The 20,857-nt window shown below is 42.5% G+C and overlaps 1 protein-coding gene across 1 annotated transcript in view; it reads right to left on the bottom strand.

The window, feature by feature from the left end:
• The window catches only part of ANTXR1 (anthrax toxin receptor 1), a 108,547-nt gene that overhangs the window by 54,375 nt on the left and 33,315 nt on the right, over positions 1–20,857 (bottom strand). The window contains exons 11-12 of the mRNA XM_010562875.1: positions 10,234–10,303; positions 9,864–9,942 (exon numbers count right to left, since the gene is read on the bottom strand). Of these exons, the coding sequence (XP_010561177.1) occupies positions 9,864–9,942; positions 10,234–10,303 (149 nt within the window). The remainder of the gene's footprint in view (positions 1–9,863; positions 9,943–10,233; positions 10,304–20,857) is intronic.

Genomic DNA, 20,857 nt, shown 5'->3' with positions numbered 1-20,857 from the left:
TCTGTGGAATTAGATTTTGTCATAACAGCAACCATTTATGGTTTGACTTGAGTTTACTTCTTTGTGAGGGAGCAAAGGAAGGAAAACGGCATGCTACAGCTCTGGAATGTCTTGACTCTGTTCATGTCTATGAGATTTGTAGCATTTAAGCAGCACTTAAAAAAAAAATAAATCTCAGGAGCACCTTCCTTGAGCTAACACTCATGTATCCCCCACAAGCTGAACAGGAGAATTTCCTCACAGGCCATTACAGCATGCCAGCATGACCTGAACCCACACAACAAGACGTGTTTGGGATAAGTTTCCTTCTGAAACTCAGTTTAAATTGAAATCACATTTTCAACGGAAAAACATTTCAATAAAACAAAACATTTTGTTTCAAAGTGTTCTGTTTCAACTTAATGTTAAATGGGATTTCACTATTAGAGGTGTACATGCGTGCAGAGATTATAGCACATATTTTCTAGTTAATTTCAGCACTGTCACAGGAAAAAAGTCCGCATATCCACAAGTTATTTTGATGTTCCCAAATTAAATCTTTTCAAAACTTCCATTCTGTGATTCTGCTCCCACCTCCAATTTATTGGTCTCTTTTGTGAATCCCTACTTTCCAAACCATAGAAACATGCTGTTTGTAATATGCCTACCACGCTTAAGGGTATTATAAAACAGCCCACGTAGCAATATTAGAGTGAAATAATCTCTGCACATTTAACTCTAAGGGTGACCTGTGTTAGCAAAAACATTCACTGCCTATTATACTTGCAGCATAAAGCATTTAAGAGCAATTTCTTTTAGAAACAAACCTGAAATCATATGCCCTGGAATTCCCACAGAGCAATACCTCAACTAATAATATACAGGTCAAGGGCCTAGAAAAGTGCTCATTAAATTTACTCTGCAGTTTCATAAAGCCTCTATTGATACAATAGTGAATGCACTTTAATTGCCTGCAGAGTTAGAAACACTGGTAACTAGCAGAGCCTTAATTGTGCAGCCCAGAACAAAGTTGCAATTGAAAAAACCCTCCTTTAGCAGTGAACTACATTCCCTTTAAATAAAAAAAAAAAAACCACCTTCAGTGAAGGGCATCATTAGTTTTTACTACAAACTTGTAGTGCTTTCTTGATTTTCTAACTTTTTCTTTCTCCATATTTAAAGATCAAATCCACCCACTGTTGTTTAACTCAAAGGTGCAAATTCCTTCAGTTTCAAATAGCCACAGGAAGAAAACCAGGATACCCAGATGTAATAAAGCTGTGCCAGTACCCACATCCTTTTGTCAAATGCAAAGCCTGTCGAGGTTAAGAGGCCAAATTCTCCTTTTTAGCAGACTTCAATGGCTCCTGAACCCTTGCAACCGGAAGTGTGAGACCAGAGGGACTATTTCCTTCCAGAATGGTAGGCCTGTTCCCCACCTGTCACCTCACCAATCATCCCAAGCCATTTATCAATGGTTGCCACCAAGGTAACTGCTTCATTACAAGATAACCAGTTCTCTGATCTGCCTATGCAAGACTTTCTCTTTCCCCAAGTTGCTGTCAGGTGCAATAAGCCATTGCATCCATTCACTTCCACATTTACCATTTCAAGAAGCCCCTTTCCACAGCCAAGGACTGGCTTGGCCCAACTGCTGGCCAGCAGCTCTCCTCTGGTTTCCAAAATCTGGAATGGCTAACTGCCTGGCAGTGTGCTTAACCACCTTGAGATCTTCCCAGCCAAGAGTGGGTTTGGAGCACCAGCATCTCAGGTGAGGAGGGCCTGGTATCTACGAGCACTGGATAGGACCTTAGTTTACAAGGGTAAGCCTGGTTTAAGCACTGCATATGCCTCCCAAATGCAGTTGCTTCCCCAAACTGCCCTGACCCAACATGTCCCCTTTCAGCTGAAAGACACTCCTTTTTATAAGCATAACTCCCCTAGCCCTGAAGGAACAGGGCATAACGCGGGAAGACATCCATTACGAACTAGATACACATGGCAAATAAAAATGAGTTTCAATCAATGCTAATCTAAGGCAAGTCTAACACCCTGCCACAGAAATGTTCTCCCAGGCCACGTGTGGGGACGTCCATTGTCTTGCCTTCTTGCAAAAAAGCATCACATGTTTCTCGCTAGGTGACATAAGGCGTATATGAATATCAGCTAGTGATGCTCCTTGCTCTTCCAGTCAAGAGCTGCCCAGGAAGACCTGTTTTACGCTGTCACTGCAGCCCTGCAGTTTTCACCTCCCTTCCAGTTTTGAGACTGAGAGTTACTAGTGCAAGAGGTCATTAGTGTTTTTTCCTCTTCTGGGAGCATTTTAGAAAACGAACAAAGACTTATTTTAATTCCCATCCTGGCTTCCCTCCGAGATACTCTTTTTGCACTGAAGAACTTGGCAGCAGCCCTCCAGTCAACAGAGTAGGACTGACTTCCTGCCTCTAAACTCTGCCTTATAAATTATTTCCTCTATTGTATATTCCCTTTCCTGACAATGCTTGGTGTGCAACCTGCTCTGTGCACATCTGCATGCATACATGTTCATAAAGCAGCATTTAATACTTTCTCCCTCTTTCAGTTCTTCAAAGTCCTAACATGGGAACAGGAGTAAATCCCTTTTTAAGAGCTTCCCAACTCCACCAGCCATTACTTGCTAATTCTTCTTCAAGCAGTGGGAAAACCACTGCAGCATACACTCCCCAGGCATTAACAGGTGCAAATGAAAGCAATGCACACTGTGTTCATACCACTAAAGCCTAATGTGAGACAACTTCACATAGGAAATTGGTGGTATGCTGAGACTAATAGCTGAAGAAGAAATAAATTTTTTTTTTTAATTTTTTTTTTTAGTCTTAGCACTAGTGGAAGCTGAGGATGCTCAGTTCCCATTGCATTTGTGGTCCTATGCCCTATATTATTGGTGTTACAAGATGAGGTTTTTACGTTTAGCAGAGAGTAAACTATAGTTCTTGGTGCCTCCAACTACTAAAGGTCCACTGATGTCAGCAATAGAATGAAACTACTTTTAAACTCTCATCATTAATTATCTGCCACCCAATTAAGATATTCTGGTCAGTCAGATAAAAAGTAGAAAGTGTGCAACCACACGATAACACCTGTAGCAATGTAAGTTGTCAACTTCCAGATTGGGACTGGAGATACATTAATCTTTATTTTCTGCCTTAATGCCTCTTTTGTAAATAGAGGCACATTAAAAAATTCTAGTATCAAAAGCTAAAGAGAGGAAACTGATCATGGCAACAGGAATTTAGTCTTTCATGCTATGTTAAAACATACTGTTCCCTTACTGTAAAGTCACGCCTAAATGTGTCCAATTGTTTTTGAAGTCCTTATTGTAATCACCGACAGCTTTATTCAGTTACTGCGTACTTTTGGCCTCTGCTAGCATACTGCACAGAGACCTCTGCAATGGAGAACAAAGGCACCTCATTTACCTGCAGAGCAGACAGCCCAGCCCGCCCTGAGAGATGATGTCTTTCTGAGGCACTGGAAAGCTCAGAGCGCTTGGCTGACAGCAAGAGCATTGTAACAATTTAAGTGAATAGCCTTGCTGCAAGAAGTTGAACAGAAGCAATTTGGGGGTAGGATATGCCTTTGTGTTCTGTGGTTACACAGCACCTAGAGCAAGTCAGTCCGTAATTGTGACTACAGTACAAAGGCCAAGCAAGAAAGAATATCAGCAGAAAGTGGGGGTGTATGTGTCTTGTCCCCAGAAGGGGCCTTTGTCTAATTTGAGTCAGGCAACAGAGACAGATAGTGACAAGTTCTGATAATTAAACATTATTTATAAACAGAATACCTCCTTGACACTCAGAACTGGAGGACCCAGCTGCTAAACAGCTGCGCAGGACACATCCACATCTTTAGCCTACTAAAGAATGCTTTCAAGAGTAGCCTCCTCCTGAAATCTCAAGTCCAAGCAGTCACAACTGATTCCAAGGGCTGGAAGGAAGAAGGGTTTTAAATCCACATTGGATTCTATAGAGGAGAGATTACCTTGTCCAAAAGAACACAGAGGAACAAGCCCAGCTTCTCTCAGGGCCAGTGCGATGTCACAGCCTTAAGAACATTCCTTTAGAAGCAATGCCCTGTCCCTAGGTGTGCCTGGCCTTTGCAGGCTTCAATATTCAGGGCTGCCATTTAGCACCTTCTGCAGCAGCAGAGGTCACCTGGATGTCCCTGCATGGTTTTGCTCTCTTTTGCTTAGGTAATGCAGTAACAACACAGACTCAGTGCTCTCTGTATGGAAGGGGGGATTCCTTCCCCCCACAGGGGAACATTCAAATGAAAGAAAAACATTATTTAAAAGGTACAGATATTGAAAAGCCAACTTCAGAGAAATAAATTAGTAACTCTCCAAGACAAGCAAGCTAAGAGACAAATTCATCAAATACTTCCAGCCAGCTGAGCTTTGTCATACTGGAGATGCTGGCACCTTATCCCCCAGCTAAGCATATAAACAGCATGCTGTCTCCAAACCTTAAGAGCACTCATTCCAGCCATTCCCCTGTTCTGTTGGGGTAGCTGCCAGTGGTCACATAGCCCAGGCCACATAACACCCTAAATTACACTCAGGACAGCCCTGTCTTAGTTAACTGGGTAATACGTAAATTAGTGGGGAGCAGGATTAAACTTCTGTCTGCAGCCCCTGATTTACACAGTGTTACCCTCTTGCTTCTGAAATAAACCCAGCCGCTGTTAGCAGCTTTACCAGAAGCCAGCCACTAATCCTCAGTCTGGGGTGTGCAGTCAGCAAAACTTTCGAATAAAAAATAGTATTAGCCATCCACAGAGAGGGCACAAGCAAGCTTGAAATTTACATGCAGTATCATTCTGCCCTAAGCTAGAGGGTCTCATCTGCATTCCATAATTTAATAAAACAAATGCTTTGCCCAACCAAACTCCTCCTGCGTCTGGCCCATTTTTGACTGATAAATGGAAATCACTGTATTCTTCCAACAAGCAAAACTCCTTTTTGTCCTCATTGCTCCTTACTGACACATGGGCCCCTGCCTACTGAGCCCAGCTCCCCAAGGGTGCTGCAGGCACCCTGCAAAGGTGAGCAGGACACAGCCTTCCCAGTTTCCTCCCCCCTGAAGTACATACCATCTCTTGCCCTGCACCACCGGGGGATCTGTGAGAATGTATGCTGCAGCCCCTAACCACCTGTGGAGACATGATTAAATGGGGTAGGCTTGGCCTTATGGTTTCATGGGTGCAATACCCCTGGTCTCTCTCCAGCATGCTGTTATTTTCCATCCCTGACAGACACATATATGCTCTGACACTTTTATCATCTTGAGGGCACCTGGCATTGTCCAGCTAGGTTTCCCATTAGTCTTTAGAGCCACCAAACCAGCAGAAAAGCCAACATGGTAGCAAAACACAACAAAAGCACTATTCCTGAGAAACTAACAAAAGGGTGGGAGAGGGAGTTGCATTCACCAAAACAAACAAAAACATCCTCCTCTGCTAACCTGGTTCTCTATTTTTTATTTCTTTCACTCTTCTTTGAGGTAAAGACTGCACTCTGAAAACTGAGCAGTCCCATGCAATTCCAGTCAATACTTTTTACCATGTCCAGAAAATGACAACTCCACCTTTAACTAAAGGCCTCTGCATGGGATTGGGGAATCGAGCTTTGTTCTGACTGATACTTCCTTATGCAGCAGATAGAAGATGGACCTTGCATTTGGACTTTCATTTGTTGGCTAACATGCCTGAGCAAATTCCAGACTGATACTTACCACAAGGGATTTAAAAGGGCCTCCTGTGTGTAATTGACTATCTTGCCTCTAAAAACTCATATTGAAAATACCAAGGAAGAAAAACAAAATAAAATCCCCAAAGACCTCCCCTGGACTGTTTCATACCTCACGCTTGAAAAGAACTGCGCCAACCTAGAATTTTGATTCTTTTTTAAATGGAGATTTTGCTCCACCTGATCCAGCCGAGATCACTTTTATGTGACTGCAAGCCTTCCCAAAATGTGCTTTAAAATGGAAAAGCTGAAAGATCCCCTGCAACAAAAGCATCTTTACAAGTCTCTCCCACACGTTCTTCTGGGTTTTTTTGTGAAATGAAAAAATCAATTACTTTTTGATAGAGAGGAAAGAATTGCAGTAAGTACCAGGAAAGCCTGGAGACTCACTTTAAAAAACAAAATTTAAGCACTTCTGGCAATTTTACTTTGGGAACCTAAACCAGCAATTCCTTGAGTCCCATGGAAAAGGAGGTTTAAGAGCATATACAGTCACACCTGTGCTCTGATATTGGAAAGCACAAACAATCGAGCAAAAGGCAGAAAACAACAGAACCTATGCAGTTTAATTTCTGAGACCCCTTGCACTTTTTCTGGGGCTGCAAACCTTGAAGCCTGCCACCTTTCAGGAAGCTGAAAGCTAGGGAAAACAGAAGTCCCTCAAAGCACAACAGACCACTTGCAGTCCAGGACGTGGATTCCAAAGTGCCCAGTTTTCAAAGCATAGGTAGAAGCTCTGAGGCTGTTTTAGCTGTACATGTGACTCCTTTAAACAAAACAAAAACCCCAAAACCCCAGCCAGCGTTCAAACAGTGAGGTCTAATTTGGTGTTGATAGATTTGACAAGTAGTATCACTTAATGCTGAAAAGTGAGATGTATTTAAGTGTGTCTCAGACTAAGGACGAGATGAAATCAGCAGTTACGTATGTCTTCATTTCTAACCTTCCCTCATTTTCTCCCCCTTGAAATGCTGTAGCAGATTTTACACCTCCAGGGGAAAAAATGAGTATAATTACCACAGTTAAGCAATATGGGCTCAAGCAAAAAGCTCTGCCTATTCCCAGAGGGAGTCAGTTTATACCAGAGACATATGCATTATGGCATTCAGAGACATAAAACAGTGACATTTCCTACAGGGGACAAGCGCACAGAACACTTTCTGCCACGCATTCAGTATTTGAATATGAAGGCAGCATAGTCTGTGAAAAGCACTTTTAACTGGCAACCTCACAAAAATTACAGCACTGGGCAAGACAAAAAATCCCAGTATCCCATTTTCAGCAGCTGGCACTCAGTGTTAGAAAACACAATGTGAGCACAGGAGTACTAAGCACTCTTCCCTCCCTGCTTCTGGCAGTCGCAGGAGTCAAGTCTTGCTGAGTTACAGCACTGAAGCTGTGATGCACTTCTAGAAAAGGCAAAGGTTTTGATCCCTTGTTTCTTCCCCAAAAGTGACCTATTTAAGGTGAAAAGTGTTTTCTTTCTTCTAGAGTTTTCACTGCTCGATAAAACTGACATGTATTTAGCTGCCTCATTCCTAGGAGTCTTTAGATATTAAATAAAGATTGGGACCTACGCTAGTAGAAAATAGCTTTGCTCTATTAACCTATGAGAAACTGAACGAGTATCCCTAGCATGAAAACCTACAGTAAAATTTTTGCTAGCTAGGGTGATAAAAAAAGCTTATTAGATAGTTCAATGTCTAGGCTCTATCTGTCCTGATCTTCAAATACCTATATTCATAACGTAGGAGTCAAAGTCTGACTGACTTTTGTGACTGTTCATTTTTGGCCTTTTCTTGCTGGGTATGTAGCTATCTGCTTCAGCTATGCTCCTAATTGAGTTTTCCCCCCTGGACTGCCTCCAGATTGTCCTTGAAAACTGATAGTTCATAGAACAGGACAGGTATTGTTTATAGGGAACACGGGATATTTGCGGATTATTTACATGTTGCATAGGAAGGTTTTGTTACGGAGCTACATAAGAAAATAAAGAAATGGTAAAGCTTCTCAGGCTGTCAAGCCCCTTGCTTTGTTCCTTCTCCCATTAAATAGCCATTTCTGGAGAGCAATGAGTTTTGTGTTTAAGGCACTCGCATCAAAGCAAGTGTGGGGCTGCCATGTTAAGTCACTGCCGATTGCCATCGGGGAAGCTTTTTGAAGATGACACTCCAGACCTCTTTCCAAACCTGATCATTTCTGAAATACAGCACAGAGAGGAAACGGAAAGCACTGATTTCTACTTTGCACATAGGGAAGAAAACCTCTTTTTTTTTTTCCCCTGTTTGTTACCATCACTTCATTCCACAGCTTTCTGACTGTCTCAATTTGGCTGCAGGTCTTCAAACAGACCTAACTTTCAGGTCTGAAGTCAATTAAACAAATCATTTGGTGCACATTTTGTATAGGGCTATTTCCAGGACTGGAGCCCTTGTAACCTTAATTAAAGAGGGGACTGTAGTCTCGGTAAACAGTTTCATCTTTAAAAAGAACTTGGAAAAACAAACCCCACTACTACAAAGAAAAAACGCCTGTTTACCCAGAAGTAACTTCTTCGATTAGTGAAGCCTGCGATATAATTTTCAAAGCAGCCACTGAATGTCACTGCATCTAGGTTTGGATGTAGGATCTGGGTTTGAATTCTGGCTGCTTAGCTGCACTGCAAATCCATTTTCCCAGTCTGGAGGCATCATAGTAGTAGGCGCTGCCGTGAAGTGTAAGTATTTTTGAAAGTTTCCTTACAGCTATTAAAACAAAAGAAAAGGAACAGGTATTTCATCTCTTATAACCTAGAAATAATAATTCTATCACCAGAAGAAAGCATATCAGGAAGGAATAATTTTTCTCTAAGAATTCTTTCCCAGGTCTTGCCTCCTGTGAACAAAACATAGGAAAATATTCCTGTAATTTGCCGACAACATGCAAACACATTTTTGCCAGTGAGCAAAGAGAACTTGAACCAAAAAATTAACTAATAAAATAAATTCCCTTCTTTTAAGGCATAAGGAAGTCTTTGTAAGTTTTGGAATATAACCTCTCATGTAAGCTCCGAAAACCGTCTCTCCATACAATCCTGTCCTTATTGAACGAGTATCAAGATCAAGTGACACAAAAGACTTCTCATCATGTGCATCAGACTTTGTGGACCACAGAAGACTGCCGGTAATCCCATGTTATACAACTTCACCTTTCACTTACTCTGTAGGGGAACATGATGTACCTTTACTAGATAGGGAGAAAAGCAGGCCATGGACAGATTTTCAAGTCTTTCTGGTGAGACTACCAGAAAGATTTTGGCTTCCCCAAAAAATAGTTTACTAAGTCAGTACACGGGAAAAGTAAAGCAGCACCTCAACCATTCCCTGTACAGAAGATAGGTCTTCCCATAGATGAATACAGCTGAATACACTGAAGCATGAAGAACTGCTCTGAACTCAAAGTTAATTCCTCCACTACCTCCTTCAGTGCAAGTCATTTCATGCTCTATTCCCAACAACCCTGACTTAGAAGAAGCAGCATCTTCAGCAATACCATGAATTATAAATGGCTTCGTTGTCCTTTGCCCGATTCCACCAGAGACTGAGTGCAGCAACTCACTACTGGCAATGAAGGATGCCAGCTGAAAGCCAGCTACTTCAGTGGAGAATCTCCTGCATTTTTTTGGCAACCATACTGGTTTCAGACAACGGGTGTGAGCACAACTGCCATATGCCTTTCACAACTAGCAGCACCATTGCTGTGGAGGAAACAGACTAGATAACAAAGCCAGCAGACCTGCTTCTTGTTCACTGTGCAGTGGACAAGCAGGCACAGACAGCTCCAGACCACTGGCTACTAGTCCTATTCTGGTCTGCATCCTACAGGAGATACAGAGTCCAAGGTGTTTACTGAAGACTCAAGAGCTTTGCCACATTATGGCACACATGATATACAAAATGTGATGTTACCACACTCACAAGCTCACCTTTAAAAGAGGGAAACGGATCCTCTGCACACGAGGCTTGCTCAGCTTGGAAGCCCTAATACCAGTATAACAAACATCTGTGGTTAAGTACCACCATCCTACTGAATCATTTTAGGCACACAAATCAAAACTTACACAGTGTGTGCTGGAGATGATGACGGAGCTAGAGATGAAGCTTAGACCATCATTCATACTGACTTGAAGAGCTGCTTCCCTGAAAAAAATCCACAAGAAACAAGTCAGGCCAGCTAGTCTATAATCCTCTACTAGATAATATCCTCTGGAACCTGGGCTCCTGATGCACAGAGAAGCCTTTTGTACAGATTAATTCACATTGATGGTGCTCTCTTCCCTGTGCTCCAATGCACAACTGCCAATTAACCCAACAAGCACAAAAGACAATGTCAGAATTAAATGCATATAAAAACAACAGAATAAAGTGAGATGACACAAACTCATTTTCCCACAGGCAAAGTAAATACTTGAGTATTTAGAAAACACATACATGCCAACTTCTCGTAGCACAGGTGCTGGGCAGAGTAAGTAGGTATCTTCCACTACAAAAGGCTTCTCATCTGGAAAAAAGAAATATTGGGATTTATTACCAGATCAGTAATACAGGCCTTAAAGGCCAAGCTTAAATAATGATTTTCCTTGCTCTTGATACACAAACAAGATCAAACACTGTCTGAGGGATAAAAAGCTACTGCACAGCAGTTGTTCTGAGGTAACTGTAGGCATGATTTTAGCTCATGGATTTACAGCATAAACACAAGATAAGAGCATAGACCCTGCATCTCAGGAAAAAAAAAAAAAAAAAAATTCAACACCTTGCATTTACTCCCCCCGCCCCTGAGAAAGATGGGGAAATGCAGCCGCTGACCCTCCTTTTTCATTTCTTTGCAGAGCCCTCATGAAAACTGTCTTGTTTTCAAGCTGCCACAGAGCTCTCTGTCATTCTCACTGTGAAATATCATTCCACAAAGCCCTTCGTGCTACCACTCCTATGAAAGGGCTGAGGACTACCTGCCCCTGCAGAGCTGAACACCTCAGGGCAATCAGAAGCCCTGTACTGCCTGTCACCCACATCTTGTATGCAGAACCTTCATCATTCCTACAGCTGCTCAGTGCTGTTGAAATCTATCATGCTACACATCTGAGCCACAACAAAACTGAAGATACAAGGGTTTTGGAATGGTCAGGGTAAATTATCACAGCCGCTCTATACAGGAGACCAGATGGAGTTGCAACAGATTACATGTAATTGGAAATAGCTGAGTTAAGAAAATTGTCTATTATGGGAAATTTTGCACTTCAAGGCAGACTTGTCTGAACCTAAATTAAACCTTCCAACCTAAATTATACTATGGTTTTAAAAGCGGAGCGAGAAAAATTATCAATAGGCAATTGCCTGGAAAACAGGAACATTAGCTAATACTCTTGTAGACTTAAATCAGAACTTTATACCCTCACTCTGGTGACCAGGCAGATGGGGATCCCAAGGAAGTTCTCAGCCCATTTGCCAGCTGACTAGAGATTGGGCAGATTGGCAAAAAATCAGGCAAACAGGCTGGGTGGTTTTTGTTTTTAGGACTGGAAACCACATATTCCCACAGAATGAGTTGATTCTGCTGAATCAGCATTTTCCAGAAGCACGTCACTGCATCAGAAAGCTTTCTACCAGCTGTACTTATAACCACCTCTAGGGCCTTCTATAGAGATGCTTATAGACCTGAAATGAGCTGTTACCAAGTATTACCAGCTTCCTAAAATTTTCCAGTTAAAATTTTCATTTTGTTTGAAAGCCCTTCCTCTCCTGACAGATTCCTTCCCCTTCAGCTCAAACCCATAGGTTTCAAATCTCATCTTCAATCCAAATCATCAGTCTTATCTCTATATACCACAGGGTGGAAAAGACGTTCATTCTGTGGGGCCATGAAACAGGAGTACAATTCATCACCACCTTGCTTTGCTATTTGAAACACAGACAGCAAACCTGGAGTCTCTAACCATCTAAAGTCTCTTCACAACTGCATAGCACACAATTTACTTCCCAGGGTGGACATGACACTGGCAACATGGAAGCAAGGTTACAGGGTTCAGGTCACCACTGACAGCAACAGGGAATGGAAAGGAGCAAGGATAAAATTTTAACCAAATTGTTAGCAATCTAATGAAGAGCTGAACTATTCTGACTGTCTGGTCTTTTGTTTTTGAGGAAACTTGTGCAAGTTACAATTCCATTTAAGGTGCCAGTAGAAAGAGGAAAAGCCATGAAGAGACACAAGCCAAAGAGAATGTGGCAACCTTCTCTGAAGTAATTTCTGCATCAGCTATGAGCCTTGTTCATTCTTCACTTGGCTGCCGAGATAAATTTGTTCACGTGGATGGTGTCTAATAATGATTAGGGCAACAGCAAAAGACCACTATTGATCTTGGCCCCATTCTCAGTGGTTAGCTCAGCAGGGTTCACTCAGAAGCAGAGTCACGCAGCATATTTTACTGCAGTGGATGAGGCATAAAGATAAGATACAGACTGCGAGAGTTTGTCCCCTCATGCAGAACCAGGACTCACCAAGTCAAGCATTCTTTCCCAGACATTCCTAAAAGAGAGGTTTCCACTGAATACAAATTTTAGAAAGCAGTAATATTGCTCTAGTAATTCCTATCACACATTGTAATCCCTATTTCATCCTGGTGTTATTTCTTTGCTTTGGCAGCAGTATAAAAGATGATTTCCTCAGGCAGGTTAGGAAATGTTTATTTTTTACACTCCATTAAAAAAAATGAAATGGTAATGAGAAGTTGTAACCTTCCCTGAAGTTTTCCTTATGTTTCCAGCTTCCAGCAGATCCCATGCCTACATATACACACTAGAATTTTTGGGTTACCCACAGCAGTTATTTTGTTAAGGACTGTTTGACACAGGCAAACAGCTGAAAGTGAAACATTTTAGCCAGCCCTAGGGTTTTCAGAGGCAGGCTTTGCTTCTGCATCATGGCTCACCTACTTCAAGCTTCTGTGATGCCTCTAGATCCCTGCTTATGCTGCTGGCCTGGAAAGTACCATATTACTGCTGTTTTCCCACAGCCTCAGTGCAAGAATACATAACAAACATTTGCACTAGGCTAAACATTAGGAGCAGATGTTTTTAGCACAGGGTATTCCTTTGCTAGCCCCATACTAACTAGAAGATTACTTCGTCACTGAAAGAGGCAGACAGACAATAGGCATTTCAAGCATGCACTGTAGTGATACAATGCACATCCCTCACTTCTTATTGCCTACAGCACAGGCACTAGATTTATGATGAGCTTGCATCATATACAAGCACTCAGTTTTGCAATGGAGTTACCAAATCAAACCAGCAGCATTTCCCACTTTGCACAAGCAAAGCAGATGCACAGTGGTGGTGAATCTGGCCCTACAGTTCTGTTGTCACCCTGCTTTATGAAGATATCATTAACTCCCATAAATTTATGACATTGTCTCAGTGCACACATGCCACAAGAATGAAGACCAATGTCTTGTTTTCTCCTTTGCTAACACTGGCAGCAAAGGCCAAAGGATTCTCCATGCCAGCATTCACTAAAACAAAAGCTGGCTTAAATTTTGCCAGGCCTTTTACTTAGATCTCATTAGCTTTTTGTTTCTCTTTCTCTCCCTTCCCACCCCCAGCTTGCACTAAAGTCTATGCCTCTAGAAAGTTTATCAGACTCAGAGTCCCAAGAGGGAACTCATGGCTGGCCAGGCTGGCTACAGGGAGAGATTATTTTGTTTGGAGAATGTTTGTGTTTCACCACAAAAATGAGTGACTATTTTCCTTTGCTCTAAACAAAAGAAGATCCATTTGGTTTGCATAACTCTGGCCATCTGACTCCTTCCTGGAAAACTTACATAGGGAAACCAAACAAAACAACGCTTCTCATCTGCTATTGCATCTCTATCTGCAGGATGCATTTGAAAGAACGCCGCTTTTCTTGTTGGCTACAGAAAAAACTTGCCGTATTCCTGTGCAGCAAGAGATGGGCCTGAATGCTCCCAAACTCTAGATCTCATGCCAAAATCTGAATTTTGTGGTTTGGACTCCTCTCAGCTGACTATACTAGTGGAAGTGCTGTGGAAGGTGGGGGGCCGAGCACTCGACTCTATGTCGCTGACTTTGCTGCCCAGGAAGCGATTTCCATTCTCAGCTCGGCTGCTAGCTGGCTGTGTAACCATGAAGAAATCACTTTGCCTCCTTTGCCAATTTTATAGAAAGGATGCACAAGCCTTGATTGCATCTCAGACACTAATCAAGGGAAGAGGCTGGACATCTTCAGGAAGTATTGCGATGCCTCACTTTTGAGAAAGTCTGCCCACAGTAATGGGCACAATTTGCCCCTTACCTGTGCACCAATAATCACTCCATCAAGCAAAATAAGGTTCTCACCCCCCCACCTCCCTCAGGACAGAGCACATATAGGCAACTAAAACTAGTCAGTCTTGAGGCATAAGCCATTCAGAACAGTGTGCAGAAATGGAGAAGGGTCAAACATCTCACACAAATACATTTGTTTTCTGTGGATGCCCTTTCAACATGGTACTTTCTACTGCTCATATTCCTGTAATTTGCTACCCAGCATTCCTATACCTTTTAACAACTATCTGTAGCCTGTAAAATCTATTAGTCCCAGCATTAGTGAATAGTTTCTTTCGCCATTAGCAGGGTGTAACCTTCTGGCAAGCCAGGACTTGGAGTACTTCCCAACCATAATAATAAAAGCCTCAATATATGCATGATGTTTTAACACAGAAAAGCAAACCTCAATAAGAGAGAGGTACAAAAACCCAAAGAAGGTGACCAAGACAGATAGGAGTACTTTCTTTTAGTCATATAACCAAGCTAAAAATAACAGCATTTTCTTTGGGTAATGGTTCATCCAAGAACTAATTGTCATACTGAAAACTGACTGCAAAGATCCCTTACAGAAGAGTTTAAGAAAGCACATTTTCAAATTGCCACCAAATATCGCAAGTGCTGCTTGTTGGACTCACAATATCAGCAATATTTTAGTCCAGAAAAGGCTGCAAAAGCTGTTTGCCAAACTTCCCATATATCACAGACCGGCAATTTCCTTCTGTTATCCCTGTATTTATGATTTGCGTTCAACTAAAGTACATCTCAGAAAATGCTTTGACATAGTCTTCTGTTTCTGCAGGAGAGAAGACTCTTGTTCATTAGACTAGTACAGCCAAATTGGGGGTGGGAGTCTGGCTGCTCTCACATAAAACTCCCTCAGGACCATCTGTGCTAGGAAGGCTGTTGTCTGTACCTTGGCCCACTGGAGACTGGTAGCCCTGAGCACTTCCACTGTCCCTTTATCACCTCAGATGAGACAAAATACCTCCATAATTGTCTGCACCGCCTACCAAAGCACAATCTCTGTTCATCCTGGCTGACTCCTCCTCTTATGCCATTCCTTGTGACAACTCTGCAAGCAAAGGTTTATTTTTCAAACCCATTCTGTGGGGAAATAGGAATGTAGAAAGACACTGGAACACTCTCTGAGCTAGAGAAACTGCCTACAAGAAAGACCCATAAATAAGAAATGTTTTGTTAATGCTGTAATGAAAACCACATTTGAGATCATGCTATAATTGCTCTGCTTTGTGTAGGGACACATGAGCTTTGAATGCCAAAGCCACTCAGAGCAGTTAGGGGATGGGGGGAAGAGACAGATAAGCCCAGAACAATGATATCATATTCATAACAATCTGTAGATGGAGAGAAGGAATCTGGAAGGGAATCGCTTTTTCTCTGATGGGTTCATCTGCTGTGCATACAATTCTGTTCAACAAGCACACAGCTTTAAGGCTACTAATAGAACTTGGCAAAGCACCACGATATTAATTTGCTTACACTCACAACTGGCAGCTCAGGAGAGCAGCCCATGCTGCAGTACAACAGGGTCACTCCCAGGCAGTAGTCTTTGTCCAGCACTGCAACAGCTCCACTCCAATCTCAGAGCTGTTACCATAAGCCCTGTCATGCTTATTTGCACAGATATACTAATGTCACAGTGAAAGACCATCTTGATCCCCCAGCAGCATACAGTATAAATAAGTGAGCTTGGTAAAGCACTCCACATTGCACAGCGATTCTCCTCCTCACTCAGCCCAAGTTTCCTGATTGCTCTGTGCTTGTTCCTCCACACTCGGCCTGGACAGCCGCAGAGAAGTCTGCTGGAGGTAAACACACAGGAATCCTGTTTTAAAGTCTCCTAAACTGCAATTTGTTGGAGATTAGGAAAGCATTTGAGAGAAGTGTAACCATTTCTTCTGTTTTCATATTCTTTGTCAAGAAATGATGTGAGCCACCCTTAAAAACAGGATGCCAAGCTCACCTTGGTGTATGTTGTCACATAGGAAAAATTAGAGGCATAGGTTGTGTCCTTCTTAAAGGTCACATTTCCAAAAACATGTGATGGAATTTGTACACAGCGATCAACATTCTCTAGTACCACAGTAGAAAGAGGGAAAAGCTACTGTAATAAAGTAAAAGGAAAAAATTCAGTGGAGGGTTGAAGTGACATGATCAACAGGGGAGAATCAGGGATTGGAGAGTGGAACTGCAAAGCAAAACGTTCCAGTGCTAAGAGTGACCAGGGTGTGAGAAAGTAAAGATGATATCACAAGAGAAGTACTGTGCTGCCAGGAAAAAGGAAAGATGGGGAAAATGGAGCAACCTATTAGGCTTTGAAAACAGAAGACAATTTTTAGAAGACATTTGTTGGGCAGTTTTGGGATACAGTTCCCTATATGGTTCACCCTCCACTGATACCTGGCAAAGCCCTGCTCCCACCATATTTGCCTCATTTTCCCTTGGTTCTGGTACTTGGTGTTGGGGCGGGGGGGGAAGTCAAGCTAGTTTCTGCAAAGGATTGGTTTTGGCCAAGTGTCCAGAGCATCCACTAGAATGCAAAAGATCTAGCTCCACCTCTGCTGTGGTGCATGCTGTTTCCTCACCAACTTTTCGTCTCTCTTTTCAGTTTTAAATTGCCTAGGACGGAGCTCGCCTCTATGCCCAGAACTATCTTTGCTGGATCCTGCACAACCTGGGCAGACAAAGACATTTTAGCACCACAAAGCAGTCATAAGTCACTGCACTGGATAATTACTTTTAACTCTGTGCAGTCTGAAACTAATTCTCCTAGGTCCTGGCTGCTGGCAGAAAACACCCTGCTGTCGAACATGCATCTGATTACAGTTCTGCTCAGCCAAATATTCTCCATGATTTCAACAGATGTTCCTTTTTTTTATCCCATAGCTATGAACATTATGAGCCGATGCTCTCTTCACCTGCCACTTTTCTGTGCCAATAATCCCAATAAAAATCTATTAGCTCATGCCCTTAACCTCAGCAAGTCCTAGCTGTGCTGGTCTACATCTCATCTGGGATAATTTAAGGTTTCGGGAACTGTTGGCTTAGTGTTATCTTTAAAAATACCTCCCTCCCTGATACAATCAGAGGTTGAGAGGTTTCAAGCAAACAAAAACAGCTGAGCTAGTCAATCTCCATAAGGTTTCCATAAACTTCTCATTCGGTTAACTCTTACTGTAACTCTGTGTGCCGCTAAGTGCCACAAAGGCACACTGAGAACACAGGCTGGAGCTGCAGGCTCCAGTAAAGCAAAACACTGAAGTACATTCTCACACAGAGCAACTTAAACTTAACAGAGCTGTGGCAGTTCCCACTCGGAGAGACTTGGGTTTGAGAACATTGATGAGCGACTGTTGAGTTCCCTCAATCAGGGAACTGTTTGAACTCAGAAACTGAGTTTGTGGTCTCTTGCTTCCAGGTCACTGCATCAAACAATCTAGGGCTGTGCAAAACAGAGAAGTCTTGGTGCAGTGCCAAGGAGAATGAGCTCACTTTTCACCTATGCATTGATTCAGGACACAATGAATGCATCAGGTTGGAGGGCAGGAAATATGTTTGGCCCTTATCCTCATTTTCCACAGTCATCTTGTGGACACAGGAAGGCAGCTTCAAATAAGAAAAGCCCAGGGGTTACACTAAAATAAGCTGATCTTGCCTGAAAGCTACTATGAAATTATGACAGGCACCATAATAAATTACTTAGCTAGACAAGCAGTCAGCACACAAAAAGAGAGGAAGGAGTCTTCCTCCTCACCCCCACAGACACCAGGTCACAGCGTTTGGGAGTGAGGTAACCCTCGCAAACAGCTCCTCCCATTGGCAATACTGGATGTTTTTGTGTCTCCATAGACAGGACATACTGAATAGTGGAAAGCTGATGGGTGACATTCTTAGCTCTGTGAAGACTTTAGGATGTTTCCAGGAATGAATGCCTTGCTCCAGAGCCAGCCAGCTCCGAGGAAGCTGAGCTGAGAAGCAATTGGGATGCAACAGCAGGTCACAGCTAGCATAGCCTCAGGTAACAGAGGTGACTTTCAAGCTAATGACAAGGAAGAAAGTAGTCTTCTCCGGAGAAAAAAGTGGAACAGCAAATCAAGTGATGAAAAGACTTTACATAGGAGAGAAAAGGAGGATAGCATTAATCTCACTTCCTTACCTCACAAAGCTGGCAGGGACAGTAGCTACTTTTACCTTCCATTCAGGCTCAGAGTCCTGTCTTGGACTCACAATGCAAAGGGGGCCATAAGGAGGACAATTGTTGGATGGATATGGAGGCAGAAATGCATGAAGAACAGGCAATCAAGAAAGGAGGCATGCACCAAATCTCTAGCTTCTGAAGGGGCCCCATAAACCAGTAGGAAGAGTACTAGGCTGGGTGTCAGGACATCCGCATGCTTGTCTGCTATTACCTCACTTGGAGCACCTACCTTCAGTACTGTAACTTCAGTTTCCCCGTCTGTAAACCAGGGGTAGTAGAGTTTACTCATTTCATATATAGCTTCCAATGCTTTTTCTCCTCAAGATACAGATCTATTTTAAAGCTCCTAATAAAAAGTTCAAATTAAGCCCAAGATCCAAGTTCTTCAGGCCTTCTGAACTCACACTCAAAGACCTTTGCGCTACAGCTCTTGAAAGCAATTTATAGAAGAAATGAAAAGCAATTTGGGGAAATAGAGTAATGATGACCTTCCACTAAGGAGGGACCAAACCTAGCTCTTATCCCCTCCCACACAGGTTGCAAATCTGGCCCCTGGTGGTCCTAAAACTGAAACACTGCACACATTGACCCAATCAGTCTTGCTTTAGAAACCACCAACAGCACAAGTCTCTTGAAGGGATATCTGGTCTGAGGAATGTTCAGGACTTAAAACAAGGCCAGTCCAAGCTACAGCAGGGTGATGTGGGTACTCCTAAACCTTGCAGCTTCAGGGGCTTCTGTCAGGCTGAGTGGTGGTCTTGTAACTCCTGTAACTTCTATTATACATGTCCACACATTTCTTATCATAAAATACAGCTGCTTGAAAAATCCTCCACTAACTTCTCTCTTGAGTTTAAAGTAGCTCCTCCACAAAGTGGAAGCTTTCACCCAAATTATGTGTTTAATATGGAATATTCACATTTTAATTGAAAAAAAGACAGCAGACTTGCAAACTAAGAATGCTAGAAACTGTCTGCTTCCAGCAACTGAACCCAAAGGCTGTTGGGTTTGCACCACATGGCTTCAGACTTTTCATGAAAAGAAAACTTTTAAATATTTGAACAGCAATTTCATTTCCATTGGAACCTTCCATGTGGAGAGAAGGGAAGGTTTCCTGCCCAGCTCTGGAGAACTACAGGAGACTTTGTAACACGTATGATCCAAATGAAACTTTGGACCTTAACTCTGGGGAGAAACCAGACATGGTTCAACACCTAAATGCAGCCATGATGCGGATTTAAGCATTTCTGGCCACATGTCAGGTTTGGGTCAAATTTATGGAGCTTAAAAGGAAAAGCATGAATGTGTGGCTGCCTCTGCTGTTCTTTTTTGAAAGCCACCTCTCACTTGTTCACACACCTCCAGGCTGCATGGAAACTCCTCCAAACCAGTTAATTCACTGTATTCCCCCCACCTCAGTGCTTTTACTCAGATCCTTCTCCTTCCCTATTCCCACCCTCCAGTGCCACCGGCTCCTCCGTGGACACTTAGCCCTCCAGTTTCTGCTCTTCATGTCCTCAATACTCACCATATCCGAATGAAGCAAACATGAACCACAGCCAGCCAAGCTTTCTGCTTAGTGACACAAGAGTTGGCAATTCCAGAACCTGCCTACTATAGAGGGGGCCAGCATAAAGCCATTCAGGACAAATTACATACACTCACTGTCCTATAAACATATCTGCCCTGAATGCTCAGTGGCATTCCTCACAGCACAAACAGCCTTAGCAAACTGTTCCCCTGCTCCAAAGAGCAAATTACACAGATGCTCAAAGCACGAGCAAGTCCAATGTTGAGCCATTAGGCTTTCACATGTCTAATTCATAATAGACTAATTCATGCATTTATTTTATACTCAAAATGGTCAGGACCACCTCCAAAACAATCAGCTTCTGAACAGATTCCATGCTAGAAAAGATGAATTCTACTGTCACTGATAGTATTAACTATGAGTTATGCTGTCTGGTTTCCTAGGTGGGTTTGCAGGCATGACAGGTGAGAACAATAGGATCATTAGTTCTTCCAGCTAAATGGCTTTCAGTAAACTTCACAAAAAGACCAGACACTCAGGGTCTAATTTACTTCTCTTACTTTGGTTCTTCTGCTTGGTGAACATGGTAGAGGAAACATCTTTCCAAGCTGTATCCACAGAATCACAGCAGTGCCTTAGCCCCTGCTCCAATACAGCTTCCAACAGTAGTGTTTATTTAAGCTGCATGACCAGGCCTGCTAAGTACCACAAAATATAGGGAAGGAGGAAAACAGACCTGATCTCACTATATACTTAACCCAGCAAGAAACATATAGATACTCTTTACAGGCAAGTTTCTTATCTTCTGTATGTCGTCCTCTCCACTGCCCAAGCTTATCTATTCAGATACTTGCTGTCAGAGTCACAGCATATAATACCACCAGCAATTTTCCCCTAAAAAAAAAAAAATCAATCTCTTCTGCATTCTGCAAATTTAATAGCTCATTGTCCCATAATTATTACCTTGACAGTCAACA

Source organism: Haliaeetus leucocephalus, unplaced genomic scaffold (assembly GCF_000737465.1).
Source record: "Haliaeetus leucocephalus isolate CR32 unplaced genomic scaffold, Haliaeetus_leucocephalus-4.0 Scaffold162, whole genome shotgun sequence".
In the NCBI taxonomy this organism is placed as follows: Eukaryota; Metazoa; Chordata; class Aves; order Accipitriformes; family Accipitridae; genus Haliaeetus; species Haliaeetus leucocephalus.
The sequence above is the reverse complement of the archived record's forward strand: the minus strand, read 5'-3'. Positions and strand labels throughout refer to the sequence as shown.